Genomic DNA, 24,894 nt, shown 5'->3' on the forward strand with positions numbered 1-24,894 from the left:
GAGACAACAACCTGAACGTGAGCAAAACCTGCGCATTACAAGCAGTAAAAGCACATTTTAACTAATGTGGATAATAGAATTGAAGCCAAATTAAAAACGTGTAACCACTGCCGAAAAAGATAGAAACAAAGTCACAGAGCATTTGTTATGTTTTATTTTTTTTTGCAGCCAAATAACTGTAATATGTCGATATAGCTTTATGAAAAATAACAATCCAAAAGACCCATACTTTAAAAAAACGGGAAAATTAAAATAGTACGAACTTAAATATAAAGCGTTGCTTTTACATTCTGAATCTCTATTTCAAATTCTTAACGTTTGTGGATGACAACAGGTTGCTGGCTCTCTCTTTCACTTGTATTTTCTAGAAGTGTACGCTCAGGCCATCTTGCGGCAGTCACAGCTTTGAGTACATCCATTCCCAGTCTGTGATGTCTAACCAACCGGAAGCGCGGATTGATTCCTCCATGGCCAACAAGGGCGGATAGAAAAAAGGGAGAAATCAGACGAGTCCTTATTAAATAATAAGCTATTAAGCATCGACCGGAATTTGTCAATAGGAAGAGGAAAGCGTTCAAATCTTAAACTGAGTGATTCTCCGCTGGAAGAAGGGATTATTCTGAGGAATATGGGATCTACCTTCAGGGTCCTTACCTGCTGGGCACCGTAATGGTGGTGAGTGTTCACATCTTTTGAGAAGGGTCCCCCATCATTTTAGATGTTTCTTGTCCGAGGCAATAAGACTTTTCTGAACTCTTGTGTTGAGCAGTCTGTGGCATCAACATTAATGTTTTATATTCCAGTTTTGATATTCCTCCACTAATTGCCCGGGTGATAGATAGATATTAAAAGCCCGTGTTGCTGATATATATATATATATATATATATATATATATATATATATATATATATATATATATATATATATATATATATATATATATATATATGTGTGTGTGTGTGTGTGTGTGTGTGTGTGTGTACATATATTCCCCTTCTTCAAGATTGTTTTAATTACGCAGACATGCAGTCTTCACCAAATATACTATTTATATTTGTCTTGAGCTTAAGTTGTGTATTTTACTTCCATTTCCAAACAAATGTTGAAAGAAAAATGAATAACACATGACAGATAACCTTCACGTCGTGACAAACACGGGCTTCAAATATTAGCATCCTCACCGACGTGCTGGGAGGGACTAGCCCTCTTATTTACAGGCCCCTTCAGTGTGAAAATGTTGCTTACTCCTGACAGGAGTGACGCAAAGGGGTGACTGCATTTAAAGAGGTTTCATTGAGGTAAGCCAACAACTGAGGTGTCAACCGACAATAACGCCGACGTATTTATTTTTGGTACACCAGAAACTGTCAGTGTCAGGGATTGATTACAAGGAGCAGACACACATCTGCCAAGGACACGCCCAGACTCATTCAGTGGATAATTGTGGATGTGAAAAGGAGCGAGCAAGAGATAAAAATATCTGATTAACGACTTTAAGTGATACCTGTTTGGCTTCGACCCTCAGGTGGGCCCCGGACTTTACCTGTAGGGGTGTTGGTCGGGTGGCAGGAACAATTATACACGTCAACCTCGGTCGGTCGCTTACCGTATCTGTGTGTGTTAAGATTTATTTATTTATTTATTTATTTATTTATTTATTTATTTATTTATTCATTTATTTTCCCGGCTCCTGGGAATTGTACTGCTGGTGGCGTATCTGGAGGGAGTGAGGACATAATGGCCGCGGCTCACTCGAAATATAAAACTCAAAGTGTCGTTTTTTTCCGGAGAGCTAGAGGTTATCATCAATATGGCGACGACTGCCGCGGCCCCCTCTTCTCGTTTTGAAACAATTAAGGTACTGCCTGACACACGCCGTCTCTTTTTTTTTCTGGTTTCTAATAAGCTTCGCAAGCCACTTCCAACCAATGCCAGTCTCTCTACCAGTCGCCATTAGTGGGTTAAAAATGAATACGCAAAATAGCATACACGTATCTCACCTATCTGGCCAATCACAGACGGTTAAGAGCATTTTCAAAGGGCTATGAAGTCCAGATAAACACGCAGTAGGGGAGCCGTTGTGTGTTCATATAGTTATCATGTAAAAAAAAAAATCTCAGTGTTTTCTCGTGTAGTCGTTTTTTTTCTTCTTCTTTAAACACCATGGACAACAGGACCTTTTGACGCCAAATCAGCTAAAATCATTCTATTTGAGTAGTGCAGGTGGGTTTATTTGTCTGTACAGAAGCTGTATGCTGCTTTCAAAATATCTGATACATTCAGGCAGGTTTCCACTTATTTGTTTTCTAAGGCAGCTGCTCTAGCGTTTAGCACCATGGACAGTGAACCGTCTGCTCTTGATGGGGGGAGACTTAACATATTTGCTCAAGGGCATTCAGGGGAGCCATTGAAAGGCACCTTAAAGGACAGGTTCAGTCATTTTTCCAAGCTGTCCTAAAGCAGTGCTGGCACACCTATGTCATTCAGGCTTTGATAGACATTCTGGCTGATACTGGAGGAACTAAATCCTCAAATGTAAAGAGCATTTTTGCCCACAGCAATGAGTGTCCAATACTAACCCTTTAAAAATCTCCTTTACAGGCTCTTTTTTTGAATTGCATGACACACCTAGATGAGACTCTGTAATACTGCACAAAAGAGAGTTTTCTGCATGTGAATCAGATCACTGTCAGAAATGTATACATGATATGTTTTCGGTTTCTGTCGGTGAGTCCAGGGATGACCACACTGATAACAGAGTTCAAAAGTGGGTGTGGATGTTTTGGCTGTGGGGTTGGTAAGGCAGAACAGCTAACAATCCACCACCCAGCATCTCATGCTAGACAAGCTGTCAGGCCACATGTCACAACACTGGATCCCGAGGCAGTTTTTGGGACACAAGCAGATGTGTTTTATGGGAAGTGTGTGTGTTCTCTGGGGTTCTCTAATTCTCCTTTCCAGTAAACTGTGGAGTTTGAACCACTGTCTCTTTTGTTTTTATTAATGTCTTACCATAAGAAAATATAATGTCTATATGATTAGTTGAAAAGGCTTGTGATCGTAATTTAAAGCTGTCACTGGTTTAAAATAAGGTTTAAATTCCATAGTAATAGAAGGTAGCTTTCAAATTGGGAACAATCAGCTCGTACCAGATCTGAGTATGGCATGAAAGTTGACAGCGGTTATATAGTATAAATTCCTTTAGCTTTGGGGGAAGAATAAATAAATAAAGCAAATGCTTCAGATTTAGACACCACAGTGGCGTCAGTCTTCCTATCTAACCTTTCTAACTCTAATAAAGAAAGCAAATAACCCTGTATTGGTTTGTTATCGGGAATAGTTTGGATTTACATATTGGTTGTGATTTAGGTTAGCTCTGGTTTGATAGGCATGAGTATAAAGTCTAAATCTGGTAAACTCATATTTGCCGACATCTTTGGCTTAGTCACTGTACTCTTAGTGGATGACTCTGCATTCCAGACTTTCCCCTGTTTTTAAGATCTAAGTATAAAAAAAAAACAAAAACATTTTTATACTTTTACCTCCTTTTAAAAAGGAAGGCAAATTAGATGGCAGCCAAGTGTGGCAGTTTCAGGTCCTCCATTTCCATTTCGAAAAGGAAGAAAAGCTGATGATTCAAGGAGACCTCACTTTTGAGGTTGCCAGAGGGGAGGTTCCTGTTTTCTGTGGCAGTATAAGATCCCACAGGGAACAGGACCCACCTGTGAGACTGCAGCGACTGGGCGGCACCGTGAACCAGCTAATAATGGCTCATCAAGGTTTTTTTTAGTTTTTTTGGCAGGGGAGAAAATCTTGTTTGTGTTTCTTCCCTTCCATCCTGTGGGAACAGGGTGGGCCTCTGGGTGTGAAGGGTGGTACAGTAGATGGTTGGCAGGAGGAATCGGGTAGTGTGGCTGATTGAGGGAGGAAGTAATAAAAAGCCTGTAATTAATGCCTGCTTCATTTGTTTCTGCTGAAAGTCACTGGAAAAACAGGCTTTTTTTTTTCTAATTTGAGGCTGTCCGCCAATTAATTAGCAGTAAAAGGACAGTGGCTCCTCTCATTCTGCAGATGCTGCTTTCTCCACATGGCAGAATGCAGCATTAAAAAAAGTAGACCAATATTCTCTTCAGTGACACTCTTTTTTTCCTTTTTTTTTTTTGTTCCTTTTGCTGACCACCTCTGTTGCTGCTGGCTACTTTTGTGTCCCAGTGAATCAGCTGAAGGAATGTCACTGACTTCAGTGCCACTTTTGACTGCCTCAGTGAAGACTGGGACCTGCTTTGCTTAAATAGTTTACCTTGTAGTCAGAGACAGTTGTTGTTGTTTTTTTTGCCTCTGTCTCAAAGTGTATTGATGGTTTATAACCAGATCATACTTATTATTTTCCATGTGATGATTGTGAGATGATTCCTGTTTGTCATTCACTGGTTATAAAAACTGCAAATGCCACACTATTGTGTTATACAATGAGGCACTCAATTTGGTATTAGTCACTCAGGACCATTTGCATGTGAAATGTGCTCTTTTCATACGTTTTCTCTCCCAGCCTTTCAAATGCTTCCAAATCTTTGCAAACTGGTTTCATGTCACCATATAAGAAGCATAATAGTGATTGCATGGTCAAAATATGATATATGTGCCTAATTGTGATGGTAATCGAACATGTCTGAATAAGAGTGGGGTTTTTTGGCGGAACAATGGCAGACTATCCTTTGGGTCAGACCTGCTGCATTTTCCTAACGCTTTAAACACAGCTAAGTCTGAACTGAATGAATCACATCAACGTGATTCCTTTCTGCAGGATCTTCTATGGAATTAACTCATTCACTGCCAGCCATTGGCAGTGAATGAGTTAAAACTCATTCACTGCAATTGACGGCTATAGACGTCAATGGCAGTGAATGAGTTAATAAAACAACAACAATAATAATAATAAAAAGAAGAAGAAATCTCTGTAAAACTTTAGCAAATGTCTAAATTGGCTATCATTCTAACAGCATGATAAAGTGATAGAGATGTGAAATATATAATAAGAGTGGATGTTTTAGGGAAAGGTCTGCCTTTTATTTCTCTGCAGACTTTTCAACTGATGCCTGAATTTGCACCAGCTTTCCATTTACTTTATATGCCACCGGTCCCTCTACAGCTATCTTTTCACTAGTGCAAACATTTACAGAAATGTAAACAACTAGCAAACATAGTTGAACTGTTAACGTCTCTGGCCAAAACTGGTTTTTCTACGACTGTAATGTAGTCATATGTGAAAATGGGCTCACTGCCCTCTGATATCAGCGCTGTAAACCCTGTGATGGCAGTTTATCAGTTAGCTTGGTAGCATAAGAACTGTTCAGCACATGGCACAGCTTTTACCTTAGACCTACTTTATTAACCAAGACTAGATGCACAAAAGAGACATGAAAAAACAGGGTCTCCTAGGTGGCTGCGGTCTAACCAAGAAGACCTTTAGATTACTAATGAACTCATCCTATTTTGGCCTGATCCTTCACCTTTCTCATAATCATCATCACCACATGAGCCAAGATTTTTGCATGGAGCTCCAGATCAAGGGTAACTGGTAGTCATTTTATATGTCTTCCATTTCTGAAAAATAATCACTCCAACAGCTCGCCCCTTGTCACCAAACTTCTTGCTGATGGTCCCAATTCCAGCCATTTGCAGGTTTGCAATCTTGTCCCTGTTTTTTGGTCTCATCCATGGTGGTGGAGCAGTTGGAATGGAAGAAACTGGTTCTGTGGAACAGTGCGTTGAGATCAGGAGTATCTGCGATTGGTTAACTGAGACATTGGCTGTGGTACACAGATTGCAACCTGTAAGAGCCAGAATTCTAGTGGCCATAAAAATAGTGACTGTTCATTCCAGACTTACACATTCAGCAGAGATCAAAAAATCATTTTTCTCCCTTTAAAGATGATATTATATAGCTATTATTGTTATAATCAAAATAAGATATTTCCGCATGAAAACCCAGATTAACCCAAGTCTTCCATATCACACGTACAACGAGTTATGCTTTTATATTTACTAGTATGAAGGTATAAACATCTGCCTCCACAAAAGCTGCTTTGATATGGCGTTCCAGTAACCAGCAGCCAACAGTTCTGCATCTATGTGTATTAAATAATATAAGTTGGCAGTCTGCTCAGGTGACGTACATGAGGAAATGCTATAATTTGACTTGTATTCGGTCTGAACTCATCGAAGGGATCAGGATGTTGTCTGTTGCTAATTAAATTACTCCCTACAGAAAGAAATGACCTACTTTAAATCCTTCTTTTAGCAAAGTATAGCTGGTCATGTTTAGTAAATATTAAAAATAGAGGAACTAATATTTTTTTTTGAGATGCTGTGTGTCATTAGTGTTTTCTCTTCTGCTAATAATCACAACAGTATTTGGGGGGAAAAGCATTTTGTGCTCATAATGCTTTGCCCTTCTCACATTCTAGTTGCAAACTGTCAGTGATAAATCCAGAAATGTCACATGGTCCAGCTTCACACGTCATTAAAATCATTTACACAGGTAGCAGTTCCACCTGTTCGTACTATATTATAACATGTCCCAGGTAGATGACTTCACTCCTCCCACTGGTGCTTTTTTTAGGTCTTGGTTCATTTCTCCTTGCCTTTCCCCCTGCAGCTACCTATCCCAGCTGAGCACTTCGCTTCCCTCTGAAGGAGCAGGATGACAAGATGGCACAGCTGCTTATACCGCCCGGACCTGACAGCTTCCGCCCCTTCGTCCCCGAGTCGCTGGCCGCCATCGAAAGGCGCATCGCCGAGGAGGAGGCCCAGAGACCACGGGTGGAGCGCCGCAGCGACAGCGACGATGAAAATGGGCCCAAGCCCAACAGCGATGTGGAGGCGGGGAAATCTCTCCCCTTCATTTATGGGGACATCCCTCCCGGCCTGGTGTCCACTCCTCTGGAGGACATCGACCCCTACTATAGCAGTCAGAAGGTGTGTTATTAATGTCATCGCTTCACGTTCCGCTGTAAAAGAATAACATCCAAATGGACGTCCGTGGATAACTCTAACACAATTTCTTAGCTTTGCAGGCCTCAAAGTATCATTAAGTACACCAATTTAGCTTTCAATTACAGTATGACTCATGCACTGAATTTTGATACATTACAGGTCTACATTTTCTAGTTCAAGCTTTGCAGTTCATAAAAGCTTGAGGTTAATTGCATGATGTTCTGAACAAACTATTGTAAGTGAACGACTGGGCAGAGTTTCCTCCCACATGTCTAAAATCCCGCCAAGGTTTTTCAGGTTTTCTTCTGAAGGCAGGTTGCATTGAATCTGTGGCTCAGACGAACAGGGTTTGTTTTTAAATCACGCAATATTATCAAACTGTAGCACATTTAGCACATGGACAGACTGAACTGTAAACCATAGTGCAGCATTAATGTGGTTAGTCAAGCCAGAGTCTTTTAAAGCCTGGGCCAACAGAGGTGCTAAATGCTAATCTGAGCTGCTGTGCCAGTAGGACTGTGGTGCCAGACATGTCCTGCCTGCGGTGGACTCATCCAGCTGGACATAGCCTAACACGGTCCTAATTACCGTTATAACCAATCACACATGCACAGGGGTCTCTTAGGTCTTTTGAAAAAGAATGAGGTTTTTGTATGACACAGATATTAACCAGATTTCTTTTGTCTCTCTTTCAGACCTTCATAGTATTGAATCGTGGGAAGGCAATCTTCCGTTTCAATGCCACTCCTGCTTTGTACATCCTAAGTCCCTTCAATCCTCTGAGGAGGATAGCTATTAAAGTTTTAGTGCACTCATATCCTTTTAGAGTTTGCTACAGATGCAGCTTGATTTGGATTAAAGGGTTTATCAGACAAAAGAGGGATTTAAATGGGCTGCTGATGAACACTAAATATCATGATTGGCTCAGACTTTTTAAGTAGACTTTTTTTTTAGTCCTTACAGCAGCTTAGCTGTCGAAGAAAAGATATAGTACTGTGTACTATGACAGCGATGGATGAGGAAATATCAGTTTCAGCTGTTTAACTGTCAGAGCTTGTTGTATGTACCAAACAGAATGATATATGCTTCAAGTGCCCAAATACTGCATTGTCCTTGACTTTGTTTCCACGATGTTCAGCATATTGATCATGTTCACGATCCTGACCAACTGTGCTTTCATGACCCTCAGTAATCCCCCAGATTGGGCCAAGAATGTAGAGTAAGTTACCAGTTGTTTATTTTTGAATTTCTCGCTGTCCCTATTCAGTTAATTTTGGACACACGGAGACAACACTCTTCAAATCAGGACTATTTTTGCCTGGCGCTCGGTCCTGATAATTACTTAATTTGTGATTCATAAGATTCTATTGTTATCGAGGTTTTAAAATTCCCTCTTAAATACGAGTATGTGCCAGACCCAACCCTACTCCAGTCTGCTATGTATAGAAACTCCATCTAAGAATCTACATATAAATAATACAAAACAGACACTATTTAGTGCCTGATTAGATTAATAATGGATTTTTTCGAAAAGTAAGCAGATTTTGTTAAATCCACAGTCAGAGGGCAAGTAGAGCTGTTATAAGGACCTCTTATGCTCAGAAAAACTCATTTCACCTTCTTTTCCAGGTACACATTTACGGGGATTTACACCTTTGAGTCCCTTATAAAGATCCTGGCCAGGGGCTTCTGTGTGGGGAAGTTCACTTTCTTGCGAGACCCGTGGAACTGGCTGGACTTCAGTGTTATCCTCATGGCGTAAGTATTATGACAAACACAGTTAGGATCAGCTTAACATGATATGGCGTAGATTACAAGGCCAAATGCTTTTAATTAGCCCAGCAGCCTAATAAGGCACACTGAATGTGAGAAAAAGAACAGATCAAATGGAGAGCACTGCAGCAATCTGCAGCTTATTCATGTACGCTTTAAAATCGTGGCCAAGAATCTTAACTCTGCTCTGTTATAATGGATGTGAGGCCCCAAAGCACTGTGTATCTCGGCCCATATTAGTCTCATGCCTCAATGACTTCTGCTATCTCCCTTACAACTATAAAAGGCAGCCTTCGGCATTACAGTGCTATTTTTTTTTTTGTGTGTGTGTGTGTGTGTGACGTAGTATTTGTTACACGCTGAGCACGTAATGTAATAGTACTATCATCTTATTGTGTCTGAGAGAGGTCTGTAGTTGGTAATGGTTGTCTGAGGGGCAGTTTTGTTTCTCACTGGGTTTGCCTGTTCTTTGCTGTGTAGTAACTGTGCATTTAATCCTGCAGGTATATAACAGAGTTTGTAAACCTAGGCAATGTTTCAGCTCTGCGCACATTCAGAGTTTTGCGAGCTTTGAAAACTATCTCAGTAATACCAGGTAAGGCCGCGCCTGCTGCCAGCACTCCTCCCTTTTGTCCTGTGTGTGACTTTTTGTCGTTCCCTCCTCTCCCCTCTTCCCATCCTACGACCCTCTTTTTGTCTTGTCACACCTCATGTGTGTGTGTGTGTGCGTGCGTGTGTGTGTGTGTGCGCATGTGTGTTTGTGCCACACCTTTCCTGAAATGCCCCACATCCCCGCCCACCCCCTCCTTCCCGTCTGCCTCCTCCTTTCCCTTACAGATATGTCACAGAGTTTGTGGACATGGGCAATGTCTCAGCACTGCGAACCTTCAGGGTTCTGCGAGCCCTGAAAACTATATCAGTCATCCCAGGTGAGAGAGCCATCAAGGCCCATGGCGTTAGGGAAATGCTAATGGCTAACTGGCGCTAACATCCAACCCCCCCCTCCCCCAAGCTCATCTCACTGTAGCTAAGCCGTCCCTCGTGCTGCCTTCGTCCCAAGGCCAGTAAAAGCTGGAATCTGGCCCCAATCTGCACAGATTGACACGATTCTTAGCTTTTAGATACATTCTTTAAGGCAGAATTCTTTTTGGTTGGAATCTATTCTTGCCTTGGGAGCCGTAAGAGTAGATTTCTGTGCACTATTTCATTTTCCTTTTTGCATGAGACATTGCAAAAGCCGATTTTCTGGTGGTAAGCACTTACGTGTGTAGGGTTCCTCCTTACCTTGTTTTTCCTGTGCATGTCTTGTTCAGTGTTGTGTGTTTGAAATTGTGAGAAATTGTGATATGGTGAGTGGTGGTTGGGCAACGGCATTCTTAACACTAACGCAATTCACAGCGCAAACTAACAAAACGTTCATATGCTAATCAACAACAACAATAGAACCCAGGACAGGTACAGACGATAACATTAGCTGATCATTGTCATGGCAACAGCAGTCTCCCCAAGCAGGACAATGGCCCTCATTTGTGTATATGAATGTTTAATGCACAAGTCAGGGATTTCTCAATAGTTTGTCCCTACATTTGTCATTTCTTTATGGAAAAATTAAATAATTATGAACTATCCCTTTAGGAAATTTAAACACAAGTATTTAAAATAAATACTGCTACTAATAAATTATAAATTATAATTATAAAACTAATAATTATTTTAATTATAAATAATTAAAATAATTATGATGCCTTTTGGCTGTTATTTCCACTTTACCAAAACATCATAATCGGCAATAAAGTAAATTGCATATACAAAAATCAAAATACTAACAGAAAGCTGTAGGCTTTAGCCTTCAAATCCAAGCATATTCGTATTCTGCATCTCGTTTTATCATATCATAAAGTATTTTGGGTGTCGTCACTTCTTGGCACTATCCCAGAAATGCTGAAGAATAGGAAGGGTTTTTTTTTTCATTGCAGTGAGTTACTTGTCTTGGCCTGACAGATCACATGCTCCATACCCTCTGCCTGTTTTCTTCTTTATCTTATAGTATGTTATTCTTTTTTCATTTCCACTTTGACTCCATGCAGGCAGGACAAGCACACATGTCATAAATCTTCTTTTTAGGGGGTCAGGGCAAATATTAGAAAATGAGGCCCAATGTGTCCTGCCATTCCTTAAAAAGACAATGTGGAGCCCAAGGAGTTGACTTGGCTTCCAGATTCTAATCCATCAAACATCTGTTAAATGTGCTGGAGCAAGCCACACATCTACAGAGCCAGACTGGCTCTCCTGGAGGTCCCATGTCATGCCCTGCACATTCTTAGATAAATGGTTTTAATGTTGTTGTTGTTGTTGAACGGTTTATGTGAACCGGTTTATGTGCCAAAAACTGGCACTGACTCTTTGGATAAAGACCATCATCTATTTCCCCTTTCTATTACTTTTTGCAGCTCTCATAGCTACATTCAGACTCAAGTTAAACACAGTGAGCTCATTCTTTTGTGACAGTGCAAGCAGTGCTGGTGCATGGTGGTATTTTTCAGGAACTGGAACACATTTTGTGATAAAGGGTAATAAAAAAGACGGTTCTGTGAAAAAAAATGGTTGTTTAAAGAACGGAGATGTAAATATCTCATCAGTCTTCTATGTAATACCACTCTGTTATGGGAATTTACTTTGTTAAGAGATTTAACGTTCTCATTTTCTTGGTGAGAGTTAGATGAGCAGATATCATTCTCAGTTAAGGTTAAGGATAAATACCAGGCTTTAACAGTCATGCCAGCTAACCTGGCGATATATAGATATCAAAAAACATATCAGCCATCAGGGTCAAAAACATAAATAGAAAAGTTGGAGGTTAATTGTGCCAGATAAAGTGTTTGGTGTTCCAATGAAAGCCTAGGTTTGTTGTAGCAGAAGAATTTTGGAACTGAGCCAAGGGGTTTGTGTTATCATCATACGGTCTTTATTCATCAAACTTGATGTTCTACCAAGTTTATCAATCTAGTGTGGGTTTGCTAAACATTGCTAACATCTTCCAGTCTATATAATATAATTTTCATCAAGAAAATAAATAATACGACTTGATTCCACCATGCACAAACAAAATGTTCAAAGGTTACATGCAGAAATAATTCATCTCTGAAGCACATAAACAAAACTGTAGCTCCTCAACATAAAAAGGCTGGGGTGCAGTCTTCCCTGTATGTGGTGGCCCATTTTCTTTATGCCTTACAAACCAGATGTCTAAGAAATTCATGAGACCATTCTGTGTCTCAGAGGATAAGTCACACTCCAATTTATACTGCACTCCACTGAATGCATGCAGCAGCAGGTTTTCAATGATCCCATCCACAGTACTATGCACTGTCAAAAAAAAGAGCTCACTTGAATAGTTTCAGTGACAGTCTGTTTAAAATAAAAGCAATGACTTATTAATGATCATTCTCCCAGAGACCCCAAAACCATAGCACTGTAATGGGCATGAAATACATAAATTTCTCTAGGGGTTTATTCATGATCAGCAGTGGTCTGTGTCAGCTTGGTTCCAGTATGACTGCAAGTAGTTCATACAGGAACCTCCACTGCAGATCATTTTGGCTGCTTTCTCCTGTAAGCTGTTATTAGCTTCTTTACCAGCTAGTGGCTGCAATTAGCAGGCGTTAATCATTCTGCGATGTCCCACTCCTACTCCCGTACCCCCTTGCCTTCTCTCCCATTTAGGTTTGAAGACTATTGTTGGTGCACTGATCCAGTCAGTGAAAAAGCTGTCAGATGTGATGATCCTCACCGTGTTCTGTCTCAGTGTCTTTGCCCTCATCGGCCTCCAGCTCTTCATGGGCAACCTGAGGCAGAAGTGCGTGCGCATTCCTTTGGGCAGCAACACAACTTTGAACAACACACATGAAAGCAACAACACATTGGTGGAGAACATCACATTGGTGGAGAACGTCACGTTCATGGAGAACATCACAAAAAACTCCTTCGACTGGATAGAGTACATCAATGATGAGAGTAAGCCAAATGAATTGGTGAAAGTGTTTCGTGTCTGCCAGGCGCTCATTGGGGTTAAATACAGTCAACTCTCCCACCCTAGATGCTGGTTATAGTCAGAGATAGGTCAGGGTGGTGGCGGTAATGGTCGAGTGGTGGGGGGAGGTCAGGCATGCTGACTTGTTGCCTTGATAGAGAGTGACAGCGATGGCTGGGAGCAGACGTTGCGCTCTCCAACAAGAGCTGGTGGGAGAATGTGGCAAATGTGCCAGATAATTGCCACAACAATGAAACCCTCCACTTTCACCCCCTCTCTACCTCTCATCATTCTCCCATAGCCCATCTGTGTGGCATGAGCAGTTTAAAGTGTTAGAAAAGGGTGACTCACTGGTTATCAACAAGACATGCACCGGCTACACAACAATCACATAACAAGCCAGAGAAAAAGAAGATGGATACAGAGAGATTACATTTGCATTTCTTTTAAGACCTAAAATGAAAAAGGGATTAAAAAACATTTTTGTTTTTAAAGATAACTGATATACTTATTACACAGTTAAATGATGATATGTGCTTACATCATGAAAAACCACCAAACAGATGAGTAGTGTAAAAACAAATCCTTTCCTTCAGACTTTTAAGCCATATGCTAAAACTGAAGAAAAACCAACAGGGTGCATATTGGCCTTCTTTTGCCACCATTACTCATATCCATGACGCTCATGGCGCTTTGATGTTGTTGTGACTGACCAGCCCTCTATCTCCTCTACCCTCTAGGAAATTACTATTACCTCCCTGGCCGTAGGGATGCTCTGCTCTGTGGAAATGGCAGTGGTGCTGGGTAAGACTCAAAATGTTTTATTTATATGGCCAATTAGACTACACCACAAAGCTTAGTATACGTACACAATCAGTTTTGACACTTGCCACTGTGCAGAAGCATTCCAGGAATCTAAACTGCTGCTCTATCCTCGGGTAAACGTGTAAAATCTAAGGTTATATCATGCGTGTCAATGTGCTGTACTTGTGTTAGTAGATTACTTATCCTTTTTTTCCTTCTTCTTCTTTGTGATCTGCTGAGTAACTCTAAGTAGCTCTAAGTAAGGCCAGACTCCCTATTAAAGTCCTTTGAATGCTATCTTTCATATCATGTTAACTACTGCAGTATCTCAGGGGTTTAAAGGCAAATGTTTATATTTGTTTATGGAAAATTCCTTAGTTATTTTCAATGTCTGTCTCACACTTTGTTCCAGGTCTCAAGTCAGATTGAGCAGGTAGTTTTGTACTGTGTAATTGTGTGGATGCTTAAGCATCCACACAATTACACAGGGTTCTGATCCCTCAAACTTACTCTTATTACTTCTCTTTTAAAATAATATAAAAAGTACATCTAATCCAAAGTGTTGTTTTCTCAAAGGGTCTGCCCAGAGGGCTTTTCATGTTTGAAAGCAGGTCGCAATCCAGACTACGGCTACACCAGCTTTGACACCTTCAGCTGGGCCTTCCTGTCCTTGTTCCGCCTCATGACCCAAGACTACTGGGAAAACCTCTACCAGCAGGTGGGTAGGCCTCTACAGCAGGGGTCCCCAATCCCAGTCCACGAGGGCTGGTGTCCCTGCAGGTTTTAGATGTGTCCTTGATCCATCACAGCTGATTTAAATGGATAAATTACCTTCTCAACATGTCTTGAAGTTCTCCAGAGGCCTGGTAATGAACTAATCATGTGATTCAGGTGTGTTGACCCAGGGTGAGATCTAAAACCTGCAGGGACACCGGCCCTCGCGGACTGGTATTGGGGTCCCCTGTTCTACAGCATCACTGTGCCTTATTTCTGAGGACTAAAGGATGCATATTGTGCCCGTTTCTTGTTTTCTTGTCTTAAAAATAATCCAGCTGTTTTGGATTTTGCAGACTTTGCGTGCAGCAGGGAAGCCCTACATGATCTTCTTCGTGCTGGTGATCTTTCTGGGGTCTTTTTACCTGGTCAACCTGATCTTGGCTGTGGTGGCCATGGCTTATGACGAGCAAAACCAGGCCACCATCGAGGAGGCCCAGCAGAAAGAGGAGGAGTTCCAGGCTATGCTGGAGCAGCTGAAGAGACAGCAGGAGGAGGCACAGGCAGGACATTCATCTTTTTTCTTTAGAACTGATACTTTAAAGCTAAAGAGAAGAGGTTACTTGTATAAGTAACCTCCTCTCTTTAGCTATTTAATTATAATGATTATCTGAGAAATTTTATTTGACATTTTTTTCATGTGGGCATTTATTGTTAAATAACTGTCCATATTAATTAATGTTGTTTCAAACTGCTGAGGAAAGAGAAGTTTGGGAGCTTTGTTTTTATTCGCCTTTTTGTTAATGAGGCCCAGGCAACTCTGGAGATTTGCTGTTGTGGTTGACTGGAAAATATTAGATGCCAAATTAAATAATGTAGTTGTTCGACTTATAAATGAACACACTTGAAATAAAACGGGTCAAATGGCTTCGTTTCTATTGCGTTGATTGGTCTCAGCACTGTTTGCAGCAGATGCATCATAGCTAAGCAGCCAGTGGTACTGAGTTGAGTGGTATCTTCACAGGATGTTGCTGATTAGTTTGCAAACTACACTCTATAATGGCACTGTCATTTTTTCATAGTATAACTCTACCATCAAACATTGACCAATACATTAATTTTCATTTTTAAAAAGTATTTGTTTAACATTCTAATGTGCTTGTTTCTTGCTTCCTTATTATATTAATGTACATGAGTCATTTCATAGCTGCATTTTCAGCGCTCCTTCTCCACCTCTGATCTCTCCTTCAGTGGTTCTGCTCAAGCATTCAGATGTTTTTATTACCCCTCAGCAGTAAAAGGCTGATGGGGTATTTCTGTATCCCTGTCGGACGGGCAGGAGGGCAACACAGACACCCAAACTCAAGAGCTTTCAAAGGGACTTGATACCAAAGATAAATCTACTAGGAGGTTGAGGGGTTGCCATGAGAGACTGTTAAATTCTTATGCTAAAATATAATTATATGTTTTACACTGAAGTGTAGCACATACACATTTCCAAGACATTCCTATCCCAATAACGGTATATCCAATGAAACAGACAATGTGTTTAATTTCAAAAAGACTGTAAACTAAGTATCTAAGCATCCACACAGTTTGTTGTTTTTCTTGAAAAATGTTATAAATGCAAGAATGGTTTGACTGGAAATAAACAAAAGTCAATTTTTAGAAGGTATCGGACGTGTTTGGCTGTTACTGTTTTTGCTGCTGCGCTCAGCTGCCAGGCTACTCTCCTCCGCTTCAGTCTGCCAGAGCCTCTGAGACAGTCGCTGGGTTGCTATGACAACTGTGTTTGTATTCGGATTGGCTGGCAGGTTGCCGCGGCAGCAGCCACAGAGAGTGGCGAATACAGCGGGAGAGGACGCCCTACCTCCGAGTCCTCCTCAGGGACATCTAAGCTCAGCTCGAAAAGCGCCAAAGAGCGACGCAACAGGCGGAAGAAGAGGAAGCAGAGGGAGGAAGAGGAGGAGAGGGGGTGCCGTGACAAGTTCCACAAATCTGAGTCTGAGGACAGCATCAAGAGGTCCAGCTTCCGTTTCTCTATTGATGCCAACAGGCTTTCTTATGAGAAGAGATGCTCTTCACCCAACCAGGTAAATAAAAATAGTTCAATAAAATCAAGACAGTGTTGTCTAATATTTATTCAAATCAGTATGCATTTGTGAAGAAGTGATGTAAAATGAACAATCTTGCTTTTTCTTTGCAATGTCAAAGAATCCTTGAAAAATTCCTGAAATAGATACAGATCTGTATCAGCTTTCAAAGGTCATCCCTTGTAAGCTTGGCCAAACCCCACACTGGGTAAGATTTTTAATGAAATTATGTAGAATTGTATGACTAACCATACCAGCAACTAAATGAGCTGCAGACTGTGAACAGATCCATCTCTAATGGGGTAAAAAAACGAAACATTACTTGTTTATTATTGAGGCCTAGAGATGCCAGTAGAGAGAATATATTGAGACAGACTAACTATTTCATCTTTACGCTAAGTTAAGCTAACCTCATTAGTGTAAACTCATGTTGGCTGTAGCTCTGGAGGTTACCATTTTCCAGAAGTACACGGGTAGAAAATGCATACGCTTCAGTCAGGTTCAGTTAGATGCTGCATTCTCCTTCATGTCCTCTATAATTACTTTCCTTACTTATCTAACCCCATCTCCGCCCCCCCCCAGTCTCTTCTCAGTATCCGTGGCTCAATCTTCTCACCTCGGAGGAACAGCCGTGCAAGTCTTTTCAGCTTCCGTGGCCGGGCGCGAGACATGGGCTCCGAGAACGACTTTGCGGATGACGAGCACAGCACCTTTGAGGAGAGCGACAGTCGCCGGGGCTCCTTGTTCTTGCCGCGCCGCCTCGAGCGCCGGTGCAGTGCCGTTAGCCAGACCAGCCTCGGAGCACCTCGGATAATGCTGCCCGCCAATGGCAAGATGCACTGTGCAGTAGACTGCAACGGTGTGGTGTCACTGGTCGGTGGAACTTCTGTAACAACCTCTCCTGTAGGTCTCCTGCTGCCTGAGGTGACTTAACGGTTTCATGGTTTATTTTCCCATTGACTTCCTCCAGTTCATACCTTTCCCTTTATTTGATTTCCTCATTATTCTGTTGTTGAAAAATAGATATGAGATATCATATTGTCATATTAAATTCTCATTACATTGGTACACATTTCTTGACAAGGTCTGTAGCTGTAAATGATGCAGGATTGTACAACAGTACTATTAATCTTACAAAACCCAACACTACTGCATGAGAGATCAGATAGAACCAGAAGGAAGGTAACTGGGTACATTTGCTTGAGTACTTCACTGGAGTGGAGATTTAAAATACTTTTACTTGTAGTGTAAGAATTTCTATGTTCTGCTGCTTTCTGCTTTTTCAATGCTTATTTTATACTTTATTTAGCTAAAGATACTTACTAGTTTGCAGATAATTTGCTTTATTATTAACATAAGAAATTTAAGTAATAAGTAATTAAAATCTTCAACAACTGAAACTTTAAAGAGGAAGATGCACATCAGCAGATAGTTGTGATCAATAATACGTATATAGTGCTGTGTATGATTATGACACTTAATCAATATTCTTTAAATATTTTGATTATTCAAATTTTGTGCTATTAAGCTACAAAGTAGAAATCTAAGTTGTAATAAGTTCAAAAAAAGAAAAATTGTTTAGCAAAACAGTTCTGGTGCATTAAATGACAACGCGTATTGCAGCGATACTAAAAAGACAGCCTCACAGTGTGTGTTTCTTTTTCTTGTATGTTTTTTTTACAGGGGACAACTACAGATACTGAGCTTAAGAAACGGCGGTCGGGTTTTCACCAGCCATCTATGGATTATTTAAATGAACCAGGTGGCCGACAGAGAGCCATGAGTGTGGCCAGTATCCTCACCAACACTATGGAAGGTCAGGTCATACACATTTGTAAATCCAGAGAAATAAAACAAACTGCATTCTGAACCCATTAAAACTCATGAAGATGTTTTTATTGTACTCCAGAACTTGAAGAGTCGAGACAAAAATGCCCTCCTTGCTGGTATAGATTTGCCAACACCGGCCTGATCTGGGATTGTTGTCCTGCGTGGCTGAAAATCAAAGAGATTGTCAGCATGGTGGTCATGGATCCATTTGTGGATCTAGCAATCACAATTTGCATAGTCCTCAACACCCTTTTCATGGCCATGGAGCATTACCCCATGACAGAAGAATTTGATAATGTCCTTTCTGTGGGAAACTTGGCAAGTATTCATTGTGTTTCACTTAAACTTGACAAAACCAGAACCATTGTCATTGTGAGTCATCTTTTATAATCCAGATTGATTTAAAACTGCTTTTATTCCCCATTGTTAGGTGTTTACAGGCATCTTCACAGCAGAGATGTGCTTTAAGATTATCGCTCTGGATCCCTACTATTACTTCCAGGAGGGCTGGAACATCTTTGATGGCATTATTGTTAGCCTCAGCCTGATGGAGCTTGGCTTGGCTAACGTTGAAGGGCTGTCTGTACTCAGGTCCTTCAGATTGGTAAGATCACTCACAGATACGCTGGGTTCAGAACGCCTCAGTCTCCAATAACACCAAGATGTTTCAAAAAATTCTCTTTAATAATGAGGGAATGATGTAATAACAGCACATGAAAGGCATCACTGAAAGTTACTTTTGTCTTTGGTGTAAAGTGAGATCTCCCTGTTTCATCCGATTAGCTTTTTGACTTTTGCTAGTTGTAAAGAGAGACAAGAAGTACGTAATGGACTTGACTGACCACTCAGTGGTTTACATTACAAATCACATTCACACATTAACACATCACTTAATTTAATGCACTTTAAGCACTTTAGTTGGTCAGAAGGTTCCTTTGTGAGTGCGCATGCGCCATTAGCGTGCTGCCTGCTGTAACCCCTAATTTCCCTCGGGATGAATAAAGTATTCTGATTCTGATTCTGATGTCTGCCTCACATCTATTCCCACTGAAATTTCAAATGACCACTTAGCCTAACATGCTTGTTTTTGGATTGTAGTTTCAGTAGATTATTAAAGTTAATGGAAAAACAGATCTGTTCATGTAATATGTGGCAAAAGACAAGAAGTAATTAGAAGCACAAAAACAACTTGTCTCACTCAAAATGAGGATTGCATATGAAACATGGACATGGCCACCCATTGGTTTGCAGACTTCATATTGAGCTGAGGATTTTCACTAAGAAAGCAGTGGATCTCTCTGAGAAACTGAGGGCACTGCATGTCTCAAGGCCTCAGACACACAGGCTAAGATACTGGTTGGTGACTTCTCATAACCCACGGTCACTACAAATGTGCATTCCTAGCCAGTTGGTAAGTCATTGCTGGCTGTCACCAGGTGAAATCTGCTGCAAATAGGGTGTTGCTCACAAGAAGCCAAACCTTCTTGTGAATGCTTTGGCTGCAAGCAGATTGCTGTGGTTGCCCAAGACACTGTCTTAAAATAAAATAAAAATACATGTCATTTTATTCTCCGAGCTGTAGTGAAACTGTAAGTACCATCGTGCAATCTGGAAGTGGAGAACAGTTGGTCCTTACCATTGCTACCAACACATTTCAAGAGATACAGCTTTTTCTTTGAAGGCAAATGTGCTCAACTTCAGGTTGGCGTCCCACTTCTCACAGTATCACTATTGCTTGATGGGTAGTTTGCAAAAGTTGCATAGAGATTGGCATTTTCTATAGTGCAATAACCAATACCACTTTTGACCAGTGTCACGCTAGCAACTGCCAGCAGCCTGTAGAAACTACTTGACAGCCATTCACAGAATACATATTTTTACCTAGGGGGTAATCAGGGGTCGCTGACCAGTCACTGACCTGCATTAATGTGGCTCTAGCAACCAGTTTCAGAGAGACTTCTAGCACGCTCCTGCGTAAACATTTGTGACTGGTCAGGGAATACATTTCTCTTGTGACCGGTGGTTGCCAGATGATCACTGATCGGTCTTTAGGGCTGTGTGACTAAACTCAATCAGGAAAATGTGTACAATGAATCACGTGAAAAGTAGATGGTAGTGGTAAATGGACTGGTTCTTATATAGTGCTTTTCTACTCTACCTGAGCACTCAAAGCACTTTATACAACTTGCCTCATTCACCCATTCATACAAGCAGAAAAAGCAGAAAAGAGTCTATGGGCTGCTGGTATTCACTTCTATACAATCTGACTTTCAGAGTAGTCAACCCCTGATGGCCATCAGAAGACACACACATTTAAACACGTGACTTTCTTTTTTGGACTAAGAAACTAGGCCTGTTGGTGGTCTATAAATAAAACATGTGTCAGTAACTGATAAGATTAAAATCTGATATATATAATATATATATATATATATAATTTCTTTTCCTCAAACAGCTGAGAGTCTTCAAACTAGCCAAGTCTTGGCCGACTTTGAACATGCTCATCAAGATCATCGGTAACTCTGTGGGTGCTCTGGGAAATTTGACTCTGGTGCTGGCCATCATCGTGTTCATCTTCGCTGTGGTGGGCATGCAGATGTTTGGCAAAAACTACAAGGAGTGCGTGTGTAAGATTTCAGAGGACTGCATGTTGCCCCGCTGGCACATGCACGATTTCTTCCACTCCTTCCTTATCGTGTTCCGGGTGCTGTGTGGAGAGTGGATTGAAACCATGTGGGACTGCATGGAGGTGGCAGGACAGACTATGTGTCTTATCGTCTTCATGATGGTCATGGTGATTGGAAACCTGGTGGTATGGGCTCAATATTTTCTTTTAAGTTTTTCACCTTTGGACAGCCATTAAGCTACGTACACACTGGAAGCGATCTGCTTGTGGCACATGTTGTTGAATCTAATGAAACTGGTTGCTTGTGGACATTCTATGCTCCGGTTGCGTAGGTGAGCTAACATATTTACTACCAGGTCATATATCAGTTAGCTGTATTCTTCACTCTAATTGGTCTTTGCTTCAGGTGCTCGCTTGTAACTTGAGCAAGTTTCTTTTTAGGAAGTTTATCTCTAAACATCATTCGCTTTCTATGGTATCTAGTCGCCAGGTTGCTGCAAATCATTTCCGGGGTGTACGTAGCTGTAGAGTTTTTATCAAATGTCGACTTCATAGGGCAAAGAGTTAAATCTGTATAAAATAGAGTTTTTATGTTTTCCTGCCATGACTCTTTCCTAGGTTCTAAATCTCTTCCTGGCTCTCCTACTGAGTTCATTCAGTGCCGACAACCTGGCGGCAACCGATGAGGACAGCGAGATGAACAACCTGCAAATTGCTGTGGGCAGGATCCAGCGGGGCATCGCATTTGTCAAAAACGCAGTGCGGCAGTTCCTCCAGAGCTTGTGCTTTGGCAGGGGTGGAAAGGGCTCTGGTCTTGCTGAGGAAAGCAAACCCCTGGATGAACTACACAGCAATGGCAAGGGCAACTGCATTTCCAATCACACAACAGTGGAAATCACCAAAGACCCCAGTGGGGTGTACATGAGGGAGGGCAACGGACGACCAGGAGGGCTGGTGGTTGGGGTCAGTGTAGGACGGGACAGTACGGGAAAATACCCAGTTGAGGACTGTGACTACATGTCATTTATTCATAACCCCAGCCTGACAGTCACGGTGCCTATTGCTGTGGGCGAGTCAGACTTTGAGAACCTAAACACAGAAGATTTCAGTAGCGACTCATCTGACGTGGAGGGCAGCAAAGAGGTAAGATGAAAAATGAAGTGACTGCAGTATGTCAGATTAACAGAAATCTCTTGAATGACACAGCTTTTGTATTTGATTAGCTCCTTTATGTGTAAACTTAACACCCAATAGAAGTCAATCACTATATGAATAAGTCAAGAGATTGCCTTTTGAGAAATTTTCCAGAGACAGTCAAGCAGTTTTAAAATAACACACCTGCTGACTCATTTGTACATGCATCATGCCGTGTTGCTGATGAAATCTGCTCGAGATTTTAGTCAGACCTGCAGCTCTTGGCAGTAGAATAAGATACAACGTTACAAATAATGACTCAAATTTGCATTTTGACCAATGAAACAGTTTAACGTTGACCATATACATAAGGCTATGTGTCTCTGTAATATTTCATGTAGACTTGCTTAATATCTTGTTTTCTTTAGGGGACATGTGTGCCTGTGTGGAGAAAGACTTAATGAAGCAGCCGTATTATTAGAAATGTAGAGATGTTGCTCTATCAGCTTGCGTCCGGACATTAATAAAATGTTTAAACAAAACAAGTTACCTCACCCTTAAGACATGTTTTTCTTTTCTAATTCATTGCCTATTCTAGTAGAGCAGCAGCTACATTTGCTCTTGAGCCTTGCCAGGCTGACAGAGCACTGAGACTGTGCTCCCCGGTGATGTCAACCTGTTACTGTGGGTGTGGTGCCAATTATCTGTGATTCAAAACAACCCAGAAGACTATGTCCACTATATTATGTCGACGGCACCTCATCATCCATATATGAATCAGGCAATGGTGATCTTTAAACCCTGTATCGAGTAGTTGGTGAGCCATTATATTCATGCAGCAAACGATGCTGTGTTGTCATAATATTTAATGTCATAAACTCAAATTATAGCAAACATCAATTTAAACATTAGGAGCTACACCGGTGAGGGGTTGGTGGATGTTCTTATTGTGTATGCGTTGTGTGAGACGTGTCAACCCACTGTTTTTGCATTGCTGTTAGGAAATGTGTATTTGGGGACAGCTAAAGTCATATTCTCTGAGGATAAGTGGTCCCCTTGTTGTGTGTTGTGGGCTGACCAGTGAAAACAGATTTGAGGTTGTATGTTAGCTTTTGGTGTGTATGACTTACTTTGTTTAACCCCCCGTTTGTTATTGCAGCGGTGTCACAGGCGCTCTCAAGGTTTTCAGTGAGAGGAGAATTGTAAGACCTCTTTATTGTACCATAGCACTAACCATGAGGACTGCCTATGCCATTTACAGACAAACAACACACTTACTTTTTTGTCATACCTTCAATGGATTGCCCATTTTTGTTCTTTGCCTGGTCTGCCCTCCGTTCCCCTACCCCACCCTACCCCTCCTTCTTTGCTTTATCCCCTCCCTTTCCCAAACAGCAGGGCACTCACTGCTGTAACCTCTGAGTCCTTCTGTAACCCCCCCCTACCCCACCCGCCCCTTTCATAATTTATCTCTGAGCATCAGGCTGTATTGCAGTTCCAAACCATTAAGAATGAGCAACACCACCTCTTTTTCCATTGATAGATAAACTCATCTAACATGACGTTTGCTTTTGATTTCATTGCTTGGTTTTTGACTTGGTTTTGGGACTTGATTGGCATCAAACACTCCGAGCTTGAGAATGAAGGAAGAGAGGAAGAGGAGAATGAAGAGGAGTAAGGGGGAAAAAGATGGAATGGGGAAATGAATTTTGCTTTAGCTGGACAAAATTCATTTGTCTGGTTCATAGCCCATGCATACATACATGAAAAACTTGTTTTTTGTCTTACTTGAGTAATAGCGGAATGATGAAAGATTCTTAACAGAATTCTTTCCGAGAAGAAAATAAAGAAATGCTGATGTGTAAATGATGACTTTTGCAGGGTGGTAAAACAGGTAACACATGGCTGGTTATACTGAATCAGAGTTATGTAAATGAGGGCAAATGCTTTATATATACATGCTTAAGAAGCCACCTCTGTTGTTGGCGCTTCTGCCCCTGTGTTATCGACTTTTGTTACACTGCAAATATTTCATCACCTGATAATTAAGTCTACCAGTTATTATCCCGATAAAAATATGTTAGGTTAAGACTAAAAGCCTTGTATGTAGTTGACATCCAGAAGAGGTAACATGGGTTTCTTATTAAAGGTGAGAAATAGAGCGGGAGGAAACCACCCTTCCAGAAAACACTTGCAAGCAGCATGCTTCCATCATTCCCATGCCGTATTAGCTGGGTCCCACGGCAATCAGGGCTGCTGCACTGTCAGACCGACATGAGGAAACAACACCATCTCTGCCCAAAGAAAACAGACAGGAAGCCTTGCGTCACCCAAAAAGTCTCACTATATGCAGATGATTTTGTAATGGACATCACTGCATGTGAGGGTTTTAGAAAAGCGTTAGCAGTGTGCATAATTCACGGTAAGGAGGGCAGAGAGAAGGTTGAGGTGGAGGACACAAATCTTAGTCCTGGATGTTTCTGGGTATGTGTGGATGCTAATTCCGGATGTTTTACAAATGGGAACCCAAAAAATACCTGCCAGACCACATGCTGTCTTATAAACAGTGCACAGTACTGGTTTTTGCTGGTAAGCTAATGTGGTTCTCCGTCTACTTCAACACAAACAGAAGGAGCTTGTACACTGCTTTCAAGGAATGGAAATAAATGGTGTTTTCATGTCACTGAGGAAAATTTTCAGCGGCAGTTCTGAAGGTGGATTTTAGGATTGAGGGTGGGAAAAGAATTTCAGATCATAATTTTTAGAAAAGAAATGGGATAAATATCTTTAACAAATTGATTTTGAGTCAGTTTCAGTGGACATGAAAACACTGGAGCACACGTTCTGCTTGGTACTATTTCAGGCTTGGATTGATAATGCACTGGAATACTGC

At 41.2% G+C, this 24,894-nt stretch overlaps 1 protein-coding gene across 5 annotated transcripts in view; it reads left to right on the forward strand.

Moving 5' to 3' along the window:
• Nucleotides 1-402: 402 nt before the first annotated feature.
• The window catches only part of scn1lab (sodium channel, voltage-gated, type I like, alpha b), a 40,354-nt gene continuing 15,862 nt past the window's right edge, over nt 403-24,894 (forward strand). The window contains exons 1-18 of one of the 5 annotated variants that reach the window (XM_076879800.1): nt 403-675; nt 6,660-6,979; nt 7,693-7,810; nt 8,126-8,216; nt 8,627-8,755; nt 9,608-9,699; nt 12,494-12,784; nt 13,541-13,604; nt 14,017-14,037; nt 14,181-14,322; nt 14,675-14,881; nt 16,133-16,411; nt 16,994-17,335; nt 18,095-18,227; nt 18,321-18,559; nt 18,672-18,845; nt 20,697-21,053; nt 21,486-22,010. In XM_076879800.1, the coding sequence (XP_076735915.1) occupies nt 6,713-6,979; nt 7,693-7,810; nt 8,126-8,216; nt 8,627-8,755; nt 9,608-9,699; nt 12,494-12,784; nt 13,541-13,604; nt 14,017-14,037; nt 14,181-14,322; nt 14,675-14,881; nt 16,133-16,411; nt 16,994-17,335; nt 18,095-18,227; nt 18,321-18,559; nt 18,672-18,845; nt 20,697-21,053; nt 21,486-22,010 (3,471 nt within the window). In that variant the 5' untranslated portion in view covers nt 403-675; nt 6,660-6,712. Of the gene's footprint in view, nt 676-6,659; nt 6,980-7,692; nt 7,811-8,125; nt 8,217-8,626; nt 8,756-9,273; nt 9,366-9,607; nt 9,700-12,493; nt 12,785-13,540; nt 13,605-14,016; nt 14,038-14,180; nt 14,323-14,674; nt 14,882-16,132; nt 16,412-16,993; nt 17,336-18,094; nt 18,228-18,320; nt 18,560-18,671; nt 18,846-20,696; nt 21,054-21,485; nt 22,011-24,894 lie in introns of all 5 variants that reach the window. The other 4 variants (XM_076879799.1, XM_076879804.1, XM_076879802.1 and 1 more) reach the window with 4 other exon arrangements.

The sequence above is a fragment of the Maylandia zebra genome, linkage group LG23 (genome assembly GCF_041146795.1).
Source record: "Maylandia zebra isolate NMK-2024a linkage group LG23, Mzebra_GT3a, whole genome shotgun sequence".
NCBI lineage: Eukaryota > Metazoa > Chordata > Actinopteri > Cichliformes > Cichlidae > Maylandia > Maylandia zebra.